We start from the raw sequence: 21,659 nt of genomic DNA on the forward strand, positions 1-21,659 counted from the left end.
ACAGTGGTCTCTGCTAGCGCTTCGGCCACAGCCCCTCCAAAACCCCACAGTCGGCTCTCGCTCACTCAACCCCGAAGCAATGAGGATCGGAAGCCGGTGGCAGCAGTGATCTCCGGGTGCCCATGGGACAGGAGGACTAGGTAGAGGCGGCGGCAGGGTCCTGCAACACAACGGGGGCCTCGTGTAAACAAGTGGGGGCAGAATGTCAATTTATTTGCGGATCCCCCGGTACTGCGGCACTGCTTTACTGTGCCCTCTGCTTCAGCGCCCCCACGTTTTATGCTCCGTCTCACGCTCCAATAGCAGGGATGAGAGCCCGCGCTTTCTGGAACCACAAGGTTACACACGGTCTCTCACAGCAGGCACACCGGTTCTATTCTAATTATGGAGCGATCTGCAAGCTGAGCAAAATATAACCCTTTTGAACACTCTACGAGTGCTATGGCGGGCATTATGCTAGTGCGCCTTATTTTACCTCGCGGCGGCCACAAACTCCTACTTGCAGAGACTGAGTGACGTTTCACTCCCTCAGCCAATCACTGTCTAGAGCCCAGTTATGGGCTGCCAGCCAATCGGAAGCCTCCAAAGGCTCCCGGCACGCTTCTCTGATTGGCTGTGAGCCCCATAGTGCTCACAGCCTGTTTCATTTACGTGATTTAATGTCTACTTGTCCGTCGGACGAAATAGACATTAAATCTTCTTGCCCACCGATAAAAACAACTTGGTTCGGGCGTCGGGCGATATGATTCCCCCACCCCTGATACAAGAATGGTCGCCTTTTAAGATTTATGGAAACCTTGTATATAAATATACACCCTGTCACTTACGATTAGGTTCCATTTTTCACTTTGGGACACAGTGCACAAATATCTGTTCTATTGTAAATTTAAACATTGTATATAATAAGTCTGTTGTGTTTATAAAACAAGTCATAATTGTACAAATGTGTTGGTGGGTCCTTGCCCTCTGACATTATTCTACCCTCTTGCGATTGTGCAAATTATATTGCCTGAATCGTTTTTTATGAGTCCACAGGAACCGTTGTTTCCCTTTATATCGACGCACTTCAGCGGCTCAGCGTCTGGGCCACATTGACGAAGCAAGAAGCCTGTTGTTTAGCCCAGATCAGAGCGATCAGATTAAGTGTCATGGGATAGTGTAAATTCCTTATCCACATATGGAATGAGTGGGAATGACGGAGAAGCAATAGCCAATTACTATTTGATGCACAGGTTAAAGGTAATATGGACCATTTTTGCTTTCATATGCACAGAAAAATATCAATCTAAGGGCTTTCCTGTTCTGTAAACATGCCTTTTAGAAATACATGATTTAGCTAGCGCTCCTGAATGTCACCTGACTCCGTGATGAAAGTGTCGGTGATGTCGAATTCACATGACTAACCGCACACAAGTACTGATCAACCAATGTAAAATCTTTTGTAAATGTCTGGAAAATTAGAACAATTTTGTTCCCCTTGACTGCTCAGATAAAAGACTGCTGTGGTGGTGTTTGTCAGATATGCACAGTCTTGTCTAGAAGGTTGGTCTGAAAAGACTTGGTAGTTCAATGCTCAATGTCTGTAGTTCATGAACACAGACAAGCGACCAGACTAAATCTGGAAGCCAAAAAGGAACAGTAATTTGATGGTCCTCTTTCTGCTGCTTGGCATTCTGGGAAGGAATGCTGATTTACCAACCTATTGCCTAAATATAGGTACACTTTTATGGCTTTGCAGCATAGCTGTTTTGCCACTACCAAGAAACTTTGTAAAAACGAAACAGTGGTATTTCCACAGATTGGAATGCACCTTCATGTGGAAAGAGGATAACATCTGGCTGATCAGTCACCAAGTGTGATATGAGGAGTTTTGCCCATCTAATCCTCCCCAATCTTTTGCTTTTTGATCACATTGTTTTCGACTTCTTACTGTTGGGTTAGCATCATAATATGTGACTCACCCACAGTAAACGCATGGTAAATGGACCGCACTTGTTTACCACCAGTGTCTGCCTTTTAAGGTAAGGCCGCTGTGACGCAGCCAAGTTAGAGGCACTTGGCTGGTTACAAGTGAACGCGTGTGAGGGCTGTGCGTAGGAGACCCCTGCCGTGCACAGCCTGGTAACTGTGTAGTAATTTTCCTTCTGAGCCCACTTTGGTTCTCCCTTAGTTGTACCTATTAGATATTTTAGGCTGCCTTTGCGTTGCACATCCACACAACACATTTGTTTTCGTGATATTATTTTAGGAATACTCTGTACATGTTGTTTGTTATTTAGTGATTCTTCTCGGGAGCCAGTCTGCAAATTTTGGACAAGGTTGCGTAACCATAACAATATTGGTGTACTGTTTTATTTTGCCCTGTGAGCAACAGCTCCTAATGTTTTAGACGTAACACGGTAGTACAGCTGCAGCTTTCAAAGACAGTAGTTTTATCGTATAAACTAATAATAAAGTAATTTATTACTACAGGACTAAGTTATTTCTCTCAAGCTACAACAAATAAATTGAATCTATATCAAAGGTCAAAAAGGCTGGTTTAAATGTGTAGGGCATACAAAAATATTTGTCTTTGCCGAGTCACAGAACAATCTGGAAATATTAAAAACACATTTACAAAGTACAATGGCTCATGAGGCTCCACCCATTTACCATGAATCATACTCACTTATCCACAAGTTGTCCAAGAACAAGTTGAATATTTCTTTCAGATTTTACAATGTCACTTGCTCGATTTTCAATATGAATTAAATCCACATTAATGATCTGAAACAAAATTAATTTACATACATGTTAACTTTTGGGCAAAAGGATGCTACTTGCACCTTCATTTTTCTATACAATTTTAAAATTGTTGGCCTGTCACCAAACTGAACATGAGACTCTTTATAATAATTACAGTGCTTACAGTTTTAACCACCTACCTTTCTTCACATGTTTCATAGTATCAAAATGTAATACCAGAATGTACATACAGACAGCCTGCATTTAGGCTTTGTCTCTCAAAGGCCAATTTAACTTCATCATAAGAGTGCAGAAAGTCAGAAAAGAAAAATTACTTTTACTTATAACATCAGCAATCTTTTATGGGCATCTTCATTAAATCTATCCACTTATGAGTGGACTGATAGAATGATTTTTACAAAGTATAAAACTCTTTACAATTATAAAACTGAATGCCTACATAAAGGCAACATTTTTATTTTATTTTTCATAGACGTTTATGAGTAAATATCTGTAAGCTCGAGGAAAATTAAAGTGGGTCTAAAATAAAAATAAAAACACAAGGGGTAACATTGCTAACATAAACCTCTTTTCATTTTCCCCTTTGGGAGAAAAAAAATGAAAAAGCTACTTACTATTGATTATGCCTTATCTGGTAGAGACCCTAATTAGCCACAGATTCCTGATCTTAAAATGATCCTCAGGTGTTGAAGTGAGTCCGGAAATTGTTTCGAGTAGTAACCCACGTGACCAAACTAAGGGTGTTCCCTACACCTTAACTGTTTCACAGAGCGGGGAGGAAGTGAAGTTCGGTAAGGAATCTGCGGCTAGAGTCTCTACAAGAGAAGATGTTACTGAAGGTAGTAACTTGTTCATCTGAAATAGAATTCTAGCTGCAGATTCCTTACCTAGATACGCAAGCAATACCTCCCTGGAGGTGGGACTAAGAAAGCAATCAGATTAGAAAGTACTGCAAGATCGAACAGGTGTAGTGCCATTCACAATGGACCTGACAGTAATGCTTGGTGAACGTGTGCAGTGAACCTCGCGTTGCTGCCTGGCAGATGTCTAGGACTGGGACGCTAAGCGCTAATGCAGTGGTCGTAGCCTTGGTAAAGTGAGCCCGCAAGTCATCACTAGACTACCTTTTGGCCAATGCGTAGCAGATTTTGAATCACAGGACAATCCATTGCGAGACTGTTCTTTTTCTATGTACTGCCCCCTTGTTTGCTACCACAGAGCCCACGAAGAGTTGATCGTCCACCCAGAATTCTCTCATGCAGTCATGGTAGAACTACAGCGCTCTTTTTGGATCCAGGGGGTAGAGTATCTCCTCCTCTTTAGAGGGCTGAGGTGGAGCAAAGAAAGTAGGCAGGATGATTGTCTGGCCTACATTGAATGAAGTCACAACCATCACAAGAAAAGAGGCAAGTGTCCAGAGGAACTGCTTGTCCAGATAAGAAGTAATGTAAAGAGGGTGTGCTGAGGCATTTTGAATGGTGTAGGAGGAAACATATGTTGCAGGCCTTTGAGGAACCTAGGGGTTGCACCAGGAACAGCAAAAAATGCTGAGATGGCAGAAAGGTAACCCTTAACTGTGCCTGGAGCAGAGCCCTGCTGGGCCAAAGATAACGCAAGCAATAGGACTTGAGATAGGGATGCAGAAAGGAGGTCAATGTTGTGGGAAGTACGCCATGACACAAACTTGTCACAACGGCAGGCGTATGCCGACTTGGTGGAGGGACGCCTGTTTGCCAGAATCACGTTACAGACTTCTAAAGGAAGGTTAAAAGCTGTTAACCTCTGCCACTCAACCTCCACATATGAAGGGGGAGAGCAAGTAGGTTTGAGTGGAGAACCCTCCCTGTTGCTGCTGCGACAGGAGATTCTCTAGAAGAGGCAGCCTGACTGGAGAACGGTGGTCATGCTCAACAGCTCAGGATAATAGTCTCCATGCCTAATCCGTAGCCATAAGAATGACTTTGAACCAGTCGTTGCTGGTCTTCTTGAGAACTCTGGCAGGAGTGGTACAGGCTGAAAGGCATATACGAGGCCGGAGCTCCACTCGAGATGGAAAGCGAATCCGAGCGAGTGTCGTCTTTGAAACTCCAGCGTGCAAAACTGCTGACGTGCGTTCTCAGCAGTGGTGAACAGATCTAACCAAGGCTCTCTTCACTGCTTAAAGAGACTTCGAGCACCACCTCTGTCTAGAGATGCCATTCGTGATCCACTAAGAATCATTGGCCGAGTTAGCCTACTCCTGTGTTCAGAGTTGAACCACCAGGGTTCCAGCCTTGTTCACAGACACAGGGACTCTTGATAAAGTGCCAACACCTGTACACATCTTCCATTGATTGAATGAAGAAAGGCTTTCAGTGCCAAGCGAATCGCCCAGAGCTCCAACAGATTAACGTGGAGCTCGGACTCTGGCAGCGACCAGAGGCCTCTGATCTCCACCTCTCCCAAATAGCTGCCCCAGCCCAGAAATGGCATCTGTGACTACGGTCAGCTCTGGTCAAGGAAGGGGAAAGGGGTCTGCCACTGACCCAATCGCAGTTCGTTTAGCCACCACTGCAGAATTTTCATAGTTCCCTCCCAGATCTGGACCATGTCGCAGAGATTTCCATGATGCTGTGCCTAATGGGCCTTCAGGTCACACTGCAGAGCCCTCATATGCCAGCGGGCATGTGCTGCAAGAAGGATGCAGGAGGCCTTGAGCCCCAACAGACTCAGGGTCAGTCTCACCGAAACTCAGGATAGAGGCTGAAACATCAGAATCATAGCCTGAATGTCCTGGCCTCGCTGCTCAGGAGGATAGGGCTGTATCCAGAATGGCTCCGATGAAAAGGAGCTTCTGAGAGGAAGTCAGGTATGACTTCAGCATGTTCACAGAGAACACCAGTAAATGCAGAAAGTTTGCCGCAGTCTGCAGGTGGGAGACGACTGCCTGGAGCGAACTCGCCTTCAACAGCCAATCATCAAGGTAGGTAAAGACTGGAACTCCCGATCTCGGCAGATGATTTGCAACAACTGTCATAACGTTTGAGAACACCCAAGGGGCACTGGTAAAGCCGAAAGGGAGCACAGCAAACTTAAAGTACTCTTGGCCCACGGTGACCCACAGGTAACGTCTTTGGGCAGGCAGGAAGGAGATGTGGAAATATGCATCCTGCATGTTCAGCGCTACCATTCAGTCTCCATATTCGAGTGCAGATGGAACTTGAGCAAACAGAGGTTGAGAAGGAGCAGGTCAAGAATAGGGTGAAGTCCTACATACTTCTTTGGCAGCAGAAAGTAGAGGGAATGACAACCAATATCTACTACTGATGTAGCTACCTTTTCTATGGCTTCCTTGTCCAAGAGAGCCTGAGCAAGGAGAGATGGTCCTCTGTCAGTCAAGTAGCCCTTATGGATGATCTAAAGAACCCAGTGGTCTGATGTTACGGACCACCAGTGAGGTAAGTGATAGAGTATCCTGCCTCCCACTGGATTCCCATGATGGTTGGAGGTCCAACTGCCCTCAGTGGCAGTGGACTAGCTTGACAGATGGCCGCCTGTCCCACCCCATCTGTGGGACCGGCAACCTCGGTCAAGAAAAGGCTGGAAAGCCTGCTGTCCGTGGTGGCTGGTAGGGTTTGGGTGTGGTTGGAAACCCCTTCTGTGGCAACGAAAGGGGCAAAAGGTGGATTTGGGTTGGCAAGAGGTACCTGGCCATAGCTGTGCTGTTCTGAAAGCACTCCAGCGCTGAATCCGCTTTCTCTCCAAAGAGGCGAGAGCCATCGAAGGTCATGCCCATGACAGAAGACTGGACATCCCCTGAAAAAACAGTTTTCCCAGCCTGGGTTGGCACCACAAGGCCACCGACGAAGTAATCGATCTGCCAAGTGAGTAATTTGTTTTGATTACGCAAAGTATGGCGTACTTTGCTGCATCTCGCCCCTTTCAAAATAGTTTTGGTGAGTATGGCTCGGGCCTTCTCCAAGACCAGTGGCAGCACTGGCGCAACCAAGTCCCATATCGTATGGGAATAATGGCCCAGAAGCACACACTGTTCACCTACCGCAGTGCTAGTTTGGCAAAAGAGAACATACTCTTGACTAAGTTATCCAGCCTCTCTGGTTCCCTATCCGGTGGAGTGGTAGAAAATGCACAGGGGTTAATCCTGGATGTGGAGGCTTGGACCACCAAGCTCTCCGTTGTAGGGGTGTTGGGTGAGACAACTGAGATACCCAGGAATGGGGCGATGGTGGTGGGCAATCGCCCTATGCATTGGAATCCCTGTGTAGGGCTTGGACCAGGCCCTGAGTAGGACATCTGTAAGGGCTTCACTGAAGGGGAGAAGGGGTTCAGAGGTTAAGATTCTCGGCTGAAGAACCTCCATAAATACTTTAGTCTTGACCGCCACCATGGGCAACTGAACGTCCAAGACCTCAGCCACCCTAGGCACCACCATCACAAAAATGGCACCCTCGTTCCATAGCCACTGTAGGAGAAGAGACAAGGGTAGTGTCAGGTGCGGTGTCTAACCCACTGGCCTCCTTCAGTTTCTCATACCAGTTGTCCAATGCCTGATATCCTGGGAACTGGAAACCATAAGGGTCCATAGACCCCTCCGATTCTTCTCCCTCTCAAGGCTTGTAGCATAAATAAGGAACTGTCTCTGTTCTGGGAAGAATGGACCATGTCAGCGCTGTAGATGGCATCAGGTCAGCGCAGTGGATGGCATCAGGCGAACGTCGTTCCAGCTCTATGTCGGAGTCAGGAATAACGATGGAGCAGCACCGCCTAGGGGTGTCGGTGGCATGGAGGCATCGGCACTAGAGCAGGTGACTAGGAACATGCAGACACCGCACCGGAACCTACAGGGGATCCATGTAGAAAAAAAACTAATGAAGGGTGCCTTTCTTGCAGCACAACCCTCATTTCACACAGAAACAAAACTAGGACTGTGCATTGGCTCCACCAATTTATACCAGCTTGTATTTTACTAAATACAGAGATGGCATTGCAAAGGAGTCTTAGAAAAACAATTAACATAAGTTCTATATTGACATCTATTTACAAAATAAACAAAAAAAATAAAATACCCCGAACCATTAGCTCTGGCGAGAAGCCATCAGGAGCTTCAATTCAGACAACCTAGAAAATACATAAGAGCTTGAGTAAGCAACGAGAGGAAGAAGTAGGGGAGGAGTAACAAGAGGGAGTGTGAGAAAAAGAAGGAGCAAGCAGCAGGAACGAGGAGTGACAGAGGAAAGAGCGATGTTTAGGAGAAAGTGTCACGGTACACACACAGCTTAAGGCACAGAAGTCTCCTGCAGACAAGGACTCGAAATACGTCAAGCTGTCCACCATAAGGGAAACAGAGACCATTGCTTCTGGAGGGCCAGGGGTCTAACCTCGGGGTCTAAATGATGCCCCTAGTCTATATGGATAATGCACCTCGTGATGTTAGAATTTCACCATTAGCCTTCATAGGCACAAATAGGCAAAAAGCACTGTGTCAAGATACGCCCTCCCTAGCATTGATAATGAACCCAAAGAAGTTGCATACACTGAAACAACGTATTAAATGAGCAACTCAAGCACACAGTTAATGGTGCTTGGAAAACCGTGAATCATCTGGGGGGTTTCCCTAAAAATAACAAAGGTCCTCACCCACTGAGGTGGTACACTTCCATCATTGGACGCCTCCTCACCGTAACAATCTGAAGTTCAGCAGCATGGGCTTCCCCAGGAGCTTTATTAGCAGGGTTGTGAAATATACCTCCTGTTGGTATGCAGCTGTGTCCTTAATAAGGAATACACATGTGCGAGGGATGGCTAGAATTTGAAGTGTTTATTGATACCTTCCAAACACATCAATAAAAGTTAATACTCTTCAGAATCCGTTTAATGCAGATCCTAAAATAGTAGAATTCTGACAGTCATGTGTAATTCATATTTGCAAATTGTTTATTGTTCTGTGCACCTAACATTAACAAAGCATGAAAACGTTTGCGAATCAACTCAGAAAGATCACAAAAGTGGGATAACTCAAGATGCATTATGGGACAGCGCAGCGCCTTAAATGTCTTAAAGGAATAGTGCAGTTTTTCATCTGCAGGAAACAGAACATTTATTTGAATAATTATCTAATATTTTCATCTTTTAAAAAGGGGGGGTAATGGGGTCAATCAACAAATGTATCCAATTTGCTTTCAGACCCATTTTCAATTTCGCAATTGGTTATATCTATAGGTAGGTATATTTAGGTTATTAACAGAGTACGAAAAATATGCAATATTTAGGAAGCAGTCTGTTTATTTAAGCTTAAAGAGTTTTTCTCTTCATGCAAAACGGCAGTGGCATTTTATGTTAACGAATTTAATTATAATTCTCCAATGCTGAAATAATGAAAACATGCCTACGTACGAAAAGGAAGATATTGCTTTCATTTGGTTGCCAAAGAAAGGGTGTTATAACGAAGAATATTGAAATTACAACACTGAGCATTTTGTTCTTTTACTTGTGTACAGTCCCTCTTCCTTTCAACTATGTGAAATGTGTTTGCCAAGGCAGTCAAACTAAATATGGGTTTCAAATGTGACAGCAGGAGCAAACAGGTTATCAAAAGTGTGAAGATGTTTTACAAAGATGAGAAGAGTCAAAGAGGTTTGCGCCTTCCTTGGGAGCGCTTTTGAGTGTACACTCTGCCATCCATTATTACAGGTGCATGCATTATAATGCTGATCCACGTAAAGGTACTCCTCTATTAGTCTAACCATAAGCATTGGATACAAGTATGGTTAGAGACTGATAAGGCAATGGTGGAATGTCCCTATGCTAAGCTGTGGGTAAAGCACCACACAAAAGTGGGAGAGGAGAAAAATCCTTTTGTTATATATTCCCTCACACACCCTAGTGGTGTCATGCTTCATCATCGGGACACCACGACCCCTATAAGTCGTGGTGGGCTCAACCAATATTTCAGGGAGCACTTAGAAAATATATTTGGCCAGGGGGATAAAGACTAAAAATCCACTGGCAGACCCCAGTTTACCTTTATTCTTGGGTCTGGCAGGGATATTAAAAATAAAAAATAAAGAACAATAGGGTCTTTTGGAATATTATGGTCCTAGGACCCTAAGGCCAACATGTTTCAGTCCTTTAAATGCCCAAAAAATGGTGCAGGACTTTCTTCAGGGCTATGAACCCCCTGGAAGGAAAGTGAACAAGGAATTTCCCAACACTATTTATGAAAAGGGCAGATAGCTGCTCCTTTGTTTGTCACAGAGTATAAGTATGTTAAATCACTCCATCTGTGGAAAGAGAAAAACACACAAAACGACAAACATCAGCTCACCATTATTATATCATATGCACAGTATCAAGAAACCACCTATAGTGAAAACCTGACACCACCCTTATTACAAACTTTGCCAGAGGGTGATATAACATTGTGATGAAAAATGCTTAAGAAATGTGTGTGACAAACACTCATGCGTGAGTCTCACATCCTTACATATTGTGTTGTATGGCGGCTATTTGTCGCAAGTTGGTTCAACTCAAAACCCAATTGCCTCGATAAAAAATCTTAAAAATTATGAGCTCCGCAGGTCGCATGCTCACATTCACTCACACCGCTCTATAGTGCATCAGAAAGAATAAAAATAAATTACTCATTCTTACCCCGTTTTGGGAGAGGAAAGAATTCTCGTGGAACCACACTTAATTGGGGGTAACCCTGTGGTTGAATGGTGTAGTAGAGAGTGATATCGTCAACCGTCATACAGTTGGTATGGTGGTGGATAGAGAAACCAGGCAAAGAACAAGAAACAAACAAACAGAAAGGCAACAATATGTAAGAGCCAATGGTTCGGCATACCTCCATGAGGGAGTAGCAAACGCTTGTACCGGTTTGTGGCAACACCGAGACAGCAAGTAACTCATAACCTTACTGGTCTGGCCCTGTCAAAAACCTATTAGGTGTGGATTCCATTGGCTTGTTAGCGTCTAGAGATGCACGTTTACTGTTTTAAAAAGGCAGAGAAACGGACACGTTCATTTCCGGGATCACATGTGACATCCCGCGAGGCCGGCACATGAATCTCGGGAATTGAAGTTCAAGTTCCGAGTGGTATGCAAACGGCACTCTGTATATTTAGGTATGCATGCATAAGTCATACAGATTACTAGGTGGTTTTAGTTCAAGGAACAGTAAATAAAAATAGCCTAATACGCAAAAGACACAAAAAGAACGCAAAAACGCCGGTCCCTGGCAAAACGCATGTGAAATACATTGAGTGTGGACAGGGAACTTTGGGAAATGTAGTGTGACTACAAAAATTGGTAAACATTGATCCAGAATATGGAATAACATGTTTGGACCCGACGTCATAATGTCAGTGTCAAATCAAGCCAGTGTGGGGAAATTTACATTGGTTTGTGAGACTTTTAGACCTGTGATGTAACTACAATGTCATGGGCCGAGATTCGGTATATAGAACACCTGGGTCCAAGGTTACGTACATCGTACCTTTAAATAGTGGAAATTATAGGGAATGTGACAGTATTAAATAAAAATTAATAGAAAATGATCCACTATAGAATGTATGAGCCCCAAATGGTTGGTGATAACCACACATAGATATGAAGTACAGACATTATAAGACGCTGTCAACAAGCCATTAAGGACAAGGCCAAGGCATCTTCTGTATACAGTATGGATACAATTACTCCCATATCAATCGTACCAGATAGTGTGTCAAAGTGAAATATCACACTAAAGGATGGGCGGCCCCACTTAGATATACTATGTGTGTAATTGATGACCAATGTGATAGTTTAGCTCTTTTTATTCAATTGGTTCCAGGGTATGGAATCATTCAATCCGTGGATAGGGGTTTTTAAACGATACACCCACCGTTGTTCCCTCTCTAGGATTTTTTTGGTGAAATCTCCGTCTCCTTTAATTTTCTCGATTACAATCCACTGTACATCCATATGTGTATGTTTCATTTCAACATAATGTGAGGTTAATCTTGTTGCTGTTATGACCCTTCTGATGGTGCTTCTGTGTTCGCTAATGCGGACCTTGACTTTTCTCCCAGTCATACCGATATACATTAGTTGACACAGGCATTTAATCATGTAAATAACTTTTTCGCTATTACAGTTTGTATGGGTCAGTTGTTCCCATGCATGATGCATGCCCAAATCAATCTCTTTTGTATGCTTTGTCAGGGGGCATACGGTACATGTCCCACTTGGATAGTGGCCGATGACCGGAGGCTGATGCCATAGTGTCAATTGTTGAGTTGTTTTCAATTTTTGATCTGTATGTATCAAAGTGTCCCTTAGGCTTTTATTTTATCCGAAAGGAAAACATCGGTTTGTCGAACTTCAGATTATTTGATGTAAGGATTTGCCACTTCTTATTGATGACTCTCTTGATGTCGGTGGACGATGCATTGTATGTTGTAACGCATATAATGGTATCTTTCACCTCTTTTGGATGTGTATCCAATAAAGCCTCCCTCGGAGTGTTACAAGATCTTTTCTTGGCTTTTTCAATAATTCTTTTTGGATACACTCTTTGTTCCAATTTTTTTGCCAGTACTTCTGCTTCATACTTATAATCATTCAGAACTTCACAATTGCTACGGATACGCAAGAACTGCCCAATGGGTAGATTTTCCCTGAGGGAGCGTGGATGTGCGCTCTCAAAATGTAACAAACTGTTTTTGTCAGTTGGTTTAGTATATAGTGAACTGACCAGGCCATAGTTATTGGCCCTAATTTTCACATCAAGAAAGGAAACTTCATCATGATTGTAAGTCATAGTGAACTTTAAGTGTGAGTTAAGCCACACATGGAAATTGGCCAACGTCATTGAGTCGCCCATCCATATCATTAGGACATCATCGATGTAGCGCCACCACTTGCAGATGTTTTTAGAGTAAGGGCTGGCTGACCAGATATGTTGTTCTTCTATCTGGTCCACATACAGACACGCTATGCTAGGCGCAAAGATGCTGCCACTCGAAGTTCCATGAACTTGGAGATAAAGCTGTTCCTCAAATCGAAAGAAATTTTCCATTAGTGCTAGGCGCATCAGTGTGGTGAGCCAACTTACAGGGGCATCCCAAGTCCAGTGTTCTTGTTCTAATCAGTTCTCGATGACCTGGATGCTCTCCTCTTGTGGGATGCTAGTATACAGTGCTTCAACGTCCAGACATACCATTAGGTTACTCATAGGGCCATATGTGACTCCTGATATTAAATTGAGCAGGTGTTTGGTATCCTGTACATATGACTTGATACGTGTGACTAGTGCGTGAAGAAACCAGTCAGTGTACTGAGAGAGGGGCTCAAGCAGGGACCCCACTCCAGACACGATCGGTCTGCCGGGAGGCGGTATTTTCCCTTTATGTATTTTGGGTATTGTGTAAAATATCGGGATTCTGGGGTCGTCAGGGTTGAGAAATTCATGTTCCTTCTTGTTAATCCAACCACGGTTCAGGGCATCAGTAGTCATGGTACTTATTGTTTTTTTCAAACGTGTTTTGGGTTCCTTATTGATCTTTTTATACAATTTAGTATCTGCCAGGAGGCTCATACGAGCCGTTCTGTATAATGCCAGGGCTAATTAATGTCGGAGGAGCGAACTACTGCCTTTTTGGGAACTATAAACTATTTCTATTTCACAATTGCTGCTGAAGCACCACGTGTGTATACTAGACATTATTTAACCGCATTCAAAATTAGTTTTTCCTGAGGAACCGAGTCTATTTTGAGTTGTTGTTTCATTTCTTCATCATTAGTCTATGAAAGATGGAACAGAGAGTACAAATTAGGTCATTTCACCAAGTAGGGTGAATCAAACTGTAGCAAGTGCATCACTTGAACAAGTGCCTTCCTTGCAAAACAATCTCTGCGCCGTAAGGTGAGCAGCATGGCTAAATTAAAATGGTGGACAGTTAGATCATTGGGTTTGAGCATTAGCTGTTGACTGCTTGAACTCAAGATAGGATTAAAGTATTATTCCAAGCAAAAAGGTCTTGCAACAGTTAGTGCCTGCGGGAGTAGGGCTCTATACATGGATGTATCCTCCACCTAAAAGGCCAGCATGAGCAGTGGTATATAACACAGGACGAACACTTAAGACGGTTGTGTGTATTTTAGAACAACCACAGCTTAAAATTAACCCAATGACACAGAGATAATGTAATAAATTCATCTGTTTAGGATCACACAGTATACCTAAATGGTCAGAGGACTGTGGCACAGTACCCCTGGGTTGCCCTGCTGCTGAACTCATCATTCGGATCCAATTGGAATACGTTCCTGCTTAGAGAAGTTCATGTCACAGTCCGCTAAAGGTGCTTCAGATATTTTATACTGCTTTCTCTTCAGCAGAGTTAACAGATACACATCAGAGATGGAATCAGGGTACACATCAGGTTTATCCCCACCATTAGAAAGGGATTCTACTGCCTTTAAACCAGTCTATATCATGACTGGCTTATGGTGGCAGCCTGTGCTTAATATGCACTAGTGGTTGCAGGTAGTGGGCACTGCACTCATATTGGGGGACCTGGCCATTTTCCTTTCATCATCAAACTTTGGCCCAAAGTAAAAGACATAAAGGCAGAAAACGGAGGAGGGAGATAAGAAAATAGAGACAGGAAGTGTAGGGTTGTGGGTTGAGGTGGAATCAAGAGTAGGCATCCTTGGGATTCGGCAACTCTGGAACTAATCAGTATCAGCAGTGCAGTCTTAAGAAAAGCTTCACTCTTACACTTATATTTTTACAAATTAAGGTCTGCACAGCTAACAGGAGGATAGAATTTTCCAATGAACTCCTAGTCAGATAGCAGCATTCAGCTCCCAACCCCACATAAATTCACATACTCTCTTCCAATTAAGACTTCCTTTATCATTTTATAAGCTTTTCAAAACCAGATCACTTGACTAGGAACATTTTGTTTTGGAACATTTCAGATTAATTATACACCCAATATTTGGGTTTTTATGAACAGTTGCAATTCCTTTTGCAAGATGATCCACAACATATATTTTTACTTCAAGCAACCTCATATTTCTTCTTTTAGTTTTGCCATACTTTTTCATTTAAATGCAAAAGGAGTCAAAAGAAAGGGTTCAGATCTGGTGGGACTTAAAGATGGCCAAATTCATCTGAGCTCCTGACAAGGTCTCCCTATATCTGCCAGGTCTCCCACCACTCATGTTGCAAGAGAAGGCAGTTTCAACTCAAGGGCATAGTAACACAGCAAGCATATGAGTTGGTAGTAAAAAAAGAAAATATAAAAAGCCCATCATTTATGCAATGACACTTTCGGGTTGTTTGTTGATACCACCCACCTTAGCAGTACCAAGGAGGTGATCATGTTGGTGGGGATACTGTTGGTGGCATGGCCCGGATGGGAAAAATTTGGGGAATTCTAGGGCAAACACCAGCATCAAAGAGAAACCCAAGGACTACAGAATGGTAATGGGAACGGCATGGATGAAAATCAAGCTGTGACTTATGAGAATAGGAGAAGTGTGCATCAGTGTAATGGGGTACCAAATCAGGGACACAAGGCTTTTGTAGCTCATGCAGCATGAAGGCTCAATGGTAGGTCTCCTCAAAACTTTCCCCACCCAACAGCATTGCCCGGTTATTTGACTAGAACATCTCAAACTACTAGATCCTTAAGTCAATCAGTTATGATTGATAGAGAAGTGACCTGTATTCACAGAAACTAAAGGGAAAGGAGGATGCGGTTACTTACTTAGACCTCAAGTTACTTTTCAACCCAAAACCTCTCAAGATGACCAGCAGCTTTTCAAGGGCAACTGGAAAGTCCTTTGGGCACTTACACCTGCACAGGGAGCAAACTCCAAAAATGGATCACACTGAAAATCTATTGATGAAGCAGTGGCCAAACCTAGGGCACTGAAGTGAAGAAATATTGGAATAGAGCATCTAAAAACAAAAATAAATAAATCGTAGGGCTGAACACGTGAGCAGTTGGATGCTCCCATAGCGGTGGTAGAGCTTGGTACAGCCTTGTCGAACATACACATAAGCCACACACTCGGCCCTAATGGATTTCCCAGTGAATTCCTACGCTCCCACATGTCCCAGCTAGGTCCATATCTCCTGGCAGCGCTCAACGAAGCCATAGAACAGCACATTCTACCTCCTGATTGGCGCCACACTGAAACTGTAGTGATCCTTTAACCAGTGCGCCCATCGGAAGAGCCGTCATCCTATCGCCCAATCTCCCTCCTGAACTTTGAATCTAAATTGCTGTGCAAAGTCCTTGCGGACTGGCTTTGTACATACATCCAGGAGCTTGCTCAGCCCGACCAGGCCGGCTTTATGCTGCACCACTCTACCCGGCATAATACCCGTGGAGTCCATAACGCCATTGCGAAAGCCTCGGAGTTCGGCTACCCTGCGGCCCTTCTGTTAGCCGACATAGACAAGGCATTCGACTCCTTAAGTTGGACCTACTTATTCCAGCTCCTCCGAGCCCTCAACTTTGGCACCGCTTTTTGTCCTATATTCAGTCATTATACACAGAGCGCTCGACTTTGGTGTGGTAGTGTGGACACGTTCGGTGTACTTACCCATTTATCGGGGTACAAGGCAGGGTGGTTGTTGTAAATACAGCCGGGAGACAGCACAGGTTGATTGCGAGGATTTATGCAAGTAAGAGACAAGAAGAGAGCAGACTCCTCCAGGTTGTTCAGGAAACAACTGACCAAGAGCAGAACGCTCAACGTTGAACAAATGCATAGAACAATTTCAACCAATATATTCTAGAAACACTAGGCTGTAATGTAAGTACTAAACATCTACCCCCTTCCCAATTGTCAAAAGAAAAAAAAGATAGAGATAAAAACAACAAAGAAAAGAAGGAAAAGAGAGAGAGAGAAAAATGAAAGGCGCAGAGAGATCCAACTAATATACGAAACACTTGAGATAAGTAGGCGGCCTCCCTCATCTTACAGTTTCCGGACTCCTTGAAAACCCTGACAAAGGCATCAAGGAGAGACCACCCCCAACAGTGGCTCCAGACAGGACAGGACTGCCCACATCCTCTGGTTCTTGAGCTAGAACATAACCACTGCTGGGACAACTTTCTTCCTTGTGATTTTCTCCACCTCTATTGTACAGAGCCACACGTCAAAAATTCAATTTCTCACCATTTTACAAAATAACAATGATCAAAAACTTTACTGACTGTGTAAGGTCCCTTGAATTTGGACAGACCTCTCCTAATTCTTCCACTCCTCACCTTTACTAAGTCACCCACCTTGATGCTACTGGGGATACCTGAATGACCACTTAGAAGCAGCAGCTTTTTCACACTGCTACATTATTGCTATTGTTTTTAATGAGGATTGCATGTGACATTCTACATTGTGATGGAGTCTGCATTTCTCTTGCGAATCCTCTTTTAAAGTACACACCTTATTATATTTTGTTGCACTGCACTTTTTCACAATACTATGTAACTCCATAATAGAGCAGTTAAGTCTCTTACTTCTCTCTTTCTTTTTTCTGCTCTTTCTCCTCTGAACGATCCAGAAGAGGTCACAATCCGCCCAGTACCCCTCTATGATCAAGAGGGACAACGGGAGGTTGGTTGGAAAATTCATCCACAATTTTAATGTATGGACGAACAGAAACAGAAACACAACTCTCTCTCTCCTAGAACCCATGTTTACCATAATCACGACACGCAGAGTGTCATCAACCATTTCTCGCATCCATTCAGCAGCATTAAATGCACCTTCTCCCACAAAACCCACATCTTCTACTGAGGCTACGGCAAGATCTTCTTCCACCTCGGTTATAGCAGGACCATCGACGACCTTCCAATCAACAGATAATCTAGACAAACAATCTGCCTGCACATTCCTCCAGCCATAAATGTACTCCACTACATACCGAAATTCCTGAAGTTTGGACGCCAATTTCGTCAGTGTTTCCGAGCCCTTTCCACTATCTCCAGGAGACAAAATCTCAATCAAAGGTTTGTGGTCAGTACAAAGTACAAACTTAGGGCCCCACAAATAAGAGTGGAAATATTCCACACCCCAAGATACCGTAAGGGCCTCTCTTTAAATGACAGAATAATTTTGTCCTGCTTGAGTCAACGTCCTAAGGTTCCCTCAGATCCTGCATTTTTCTGTGACAACATGGCTCCTAAACCCGTAGCGCTGGTATCCACTGTGATGATAGATTCATGATTTACATCAATGGGAGTTAAAACATTGGCCTCACAAATCTCTCTATTTATGTTATTAAAACATTCCTGATGTTGAACGCGCCCCACAAAACTCACTCCTTTTTTTAGTAAACTCCTCTAACAAGCAGTTTTATCTAAATAGTTTTTAACAAATTTGGAGTAATATTCAATTAGGCCCATAAATGACCGTAGTTGATCCTTGTCCAAGGGAGGAGGCGCAAAATCAATGGCACTGCATATGTTTTTTTTTTTTTTAGCTCTAACACCAAATGCACTTATTGTATACCCTATATAGTCAATTTGATCTACCAAAAATTTACACTTCTCTTTGTGAAGAGTTAGGTCCACGTCAGGCAATTTTTCCAAAACCAGTTTTAAAATTACATTGTGCTCTTCCACAGATTTGCCAAAGATTAATATATCATCTTCGAAATATATACTATTTTTGATCCCTTTGAAAATGTCAGTAACCCTGTGCTGAAAAACACTAGCTGCTGATGTTAATCCAAATGGCAGCCGCGTGAATAGAAAAGCACCCAACATCCTGAAACAGGAAGCCCCCACAGTTATCCCCCCTATCACCAATGTGATCAATGCCTCAATGGCCTCAGGAGTAATACCACAGAACTGGAAAAGAGCAATGGTAAAAGCTCTTTTAAAAAAGCATCACTTGGACCCGGCGGAGCTGGGCAACTATCGCCCAATATCACTCCTCCCCAGAGTCAACAAAATTGCGGAAAAATATGTCAACCTCACACTATCGGCATTCCTCGAATCCCACAATCTGCTTCCCCCCTCACAAACATGCTTCCGCCCTCACCAAGGTACAGAGACAGCACTGTTAGCAGTAGTGGAAGAAGCAAGAAAGATCCTGGAATCCGGAGGATCCTCTGCCATAATCCCCCTCGATCTAAGTGCAGCCTTTGACTCTGTGAACCACCGCACTCTGGTTCACTGCCTTAAGAAGGTGGGAGTGTCAGGTACGGCCCTATCCTGGCTCCAATCCTTCCTGGAAGAAAGACACTTCCAGGTATTCGAAGGTGAGATTCTATCCAAACCCTTCCCGCTGCAGTGCGGAGTCCCCCAGGGCTCATCCTTGACCCCCACTCTTTTTAACATATATATGGCCCCTCTGGCCAATATTGTACTCCCCTTTGGAATCCATATAGTAAAATACGCTGACGACACCCAGCTATTAGTAGCACTGAACCAGGCCGAACATTCGCCCACTGATCTCCATTCCTGTCTCGAGGAAGTTGCCAACTGAATGAGCCGGTCTCACCTAAAGCTCAATGGGGATAAAACTGAGCTTATGCTGCTTGGCAACCAGCTAAGTTTCAAATCTAGCACCATGTGGCCAGCCTGCATGGGCCCAGCACCACTCCCAAAAACTGAGATAAAGAGCCTTGGAATCTGGTTAGATCAAGACCTCACCTTCAAAACTCAAGCCAGAAAGACTGCCGCCGCATGCTATGGCCTACTCAGAATGACCTGGAAAATACCCCTCACTCCCCCACCAAGCGAGAAAGCTGCTGATCCAGGCATTGATTTTGTCCAGGCTGGACTACGGCAAAGCACTCTACCTAGGGGCCCCTAACTCGGTAATCACAAAGCTACAGATCTTCCAAAATTCGGCAGCCAGATTGCTGACAGGTACGAACAATCGCTGCTCAGCAAAGCCAGCCCTACGCTCCCTTCACTGGCTTCCGGTACGGGAGAGAATTCATTTTAAATCTCTGTGTTGCCCATAGGTCCTTAGAAGGAAATGGGCCTCCCATCATCAAAACCCTGGTTATACCCTATAACTCCAGAAGAAGACTTCGCTCCGATGACCTCCACTTGGCAGAAGTGTCCAGAATTAAGAAGGCCAGAGCGGGCGGCCGACTCTTTTCTTACAACACTGCCAAACTCTGGAATTCCCTCCCACCTCCCCTTCGCCTGGAACCCAACCATCTAACATTTCGCAAACAGCTAAAGACATGGCTCTTCCCTTAAGTATTTCACCTCAATGGCTCGCTTCAGCGCGGGGATGCCTCCGGGTAGCCATGCGCTATACAAAAGCCTTTTACATTACATTACAAAATCCGGCAAACCTACCAGACATTGATCACCCACAACCAAAACTACACTTCATACGACACGAGCCACGTGGAAAGCGGATACTCCAGATCTCACGACGACGGCTGGACCGAAGCTTAAGCCAGTCCCCAGGGGAGGAGGGTGGGGGCCACCACTGCCACGAGATGCCACCTCATCCAATTTAAATACCTCCATAGGGTGTATTCTACACGCTCCGCCTATGGCGGATGGGTGTCATTCCGTCCTTCACCTGTTTGAGATGTGGCGATACAGAGGGGATCTTCCTGTACACAGTCTGGAGCTGAGGGGCACTGCAGCTGTTCTGAAGAAAGGTATCCTCCTGTCTAGTGTGAGTCCTGTCCTGGAGGTTGGCGCATGAACCCAAGATATTCCTTCTACACAGCACAGAATGGGTCGGGGAATCATTATAAGCAACACTTACTATGTCTGGGCCTCACATAGGCTAAGCAGGATAATGCCCAGTCTTGGAAGGGGATGTCCCCGCCGCCAATATGTAGGTGGAAGAGAGCAATGGATGACTGCAGAGGTGGCTGTGTACCTGGCGCAAGGTTGTCTGCAAAAACATAGGAAGGTTGGTCTCGCTGGGCGGCATATCAAGGGATTGATCTACTCCCTCCCCCCCCCCACCATCCCAGAACTCTCCATAGTCAGGTAAGATCTTCAGTGCTTAGACACATAACCACAAGGCGAGCCATCCTGGCCGCATACGCACACCTAGTAGACATTTTTAGCATGGGGGAACACTGTGTAGTTTTTGCCAAGTTTTTAGTTAGTCTGTATGTTCACAGGCTGTATAGTTGTCTGGATATTTGGGTACTACTCTGTAATGTATTGTATCCGAAATATATGCAACCAGCGCAGGCCGCAACGTACCACAAAAATTCAATAAAGTTTGTTATTAAGAAAATAAAATTGTAGGCGATGAGGAAAATGAGCATTTTTGTACAAGAGTAGTCTGCTCAATTGGAAGCGTACAAGCTTTCATCAATATGCAGTACAGTGTCCGAAACCAGAGAATAAAATTTCAGTGCTTGAAAATGCTAATCGTTTAAGGAATTCCCTTAGACATTAAGGAAGAAGGCCTTTTAAAAGTAACAGCAGAGGTGATCACGGGCCTTGCTGAAGAATATGCTAATTAGAGATAATAACTGATGTAGAAGAATATTTTAATTACGAACCTGAGGACTAGGGAAAGGAAAAACAGGGGACTTACAGTTTACTGTCTGGTTAGATCCCCCAGTAGTAGAGATAAGATTTCATGAGCAGCTATTAAGAGAAAGAAGATCACAAACCAGCTCAGGCATGGCAGATAGAATGAAAAATGAACTGCAAGGTTAGACATTCCAGGAAGCATTGGGCACAGCAAAACTTAACCACACATAACAGAGGACTTTCTTATTCACGGCAGCGAGGAGCTTCCTTCCAAGAATTATACGCAGTAAAATACCAAATAATAATCGAATATTGGTGGTTTTGGAGCACATAGTTTGGGTGAGGCAGCTGTAGGCCCAATTAGCATGGTTCATAAAGGCTAAGTAGATGAATTAATAATACATAGCTCTGTGATGCTACTTATCTTTTGCC

The 21,659-nt window shown here is 44.0% G+C and overlaps 1 protein-coding gene across 1 annotated transcript in view; it reads right to left on the minus strand.

The window, feature by feature from the left end:
- The window catches only part of UFL1 (UFM1 specific ligase 1), a 332,333-nt gene that overhangs the window by 249,578 nt on the left and 61,096 nt on the right, over nucleotides 1–21,659 (minus strand). The window contains exon 4 of the mRNA XM_085611135.1: nucleotides 2,669–2,766. Within this exon, the coding sequence (XP_085467261.1) occupies nucleotides 2,669–2,766 (98 nt within the window). The remainder of the gene's footprint in view (nucleotides 1–2,668; nucleotides 2,767–21,659) is intronic.

This window comes from Triturus cristatus, chromosome 6 (genome assembly GCF_964204655.1).
Source record: "Triturus cristatus chromosome 6, aTriCri1.1, whole genome shotgun sequence".
NCBI classification, from domain to species: domain Eukaryota; kingdom Metazoa; phylum Chordata; class Amphibia; order Caudata; family Salamandridae; genus Triturus; species Triturus cristatus.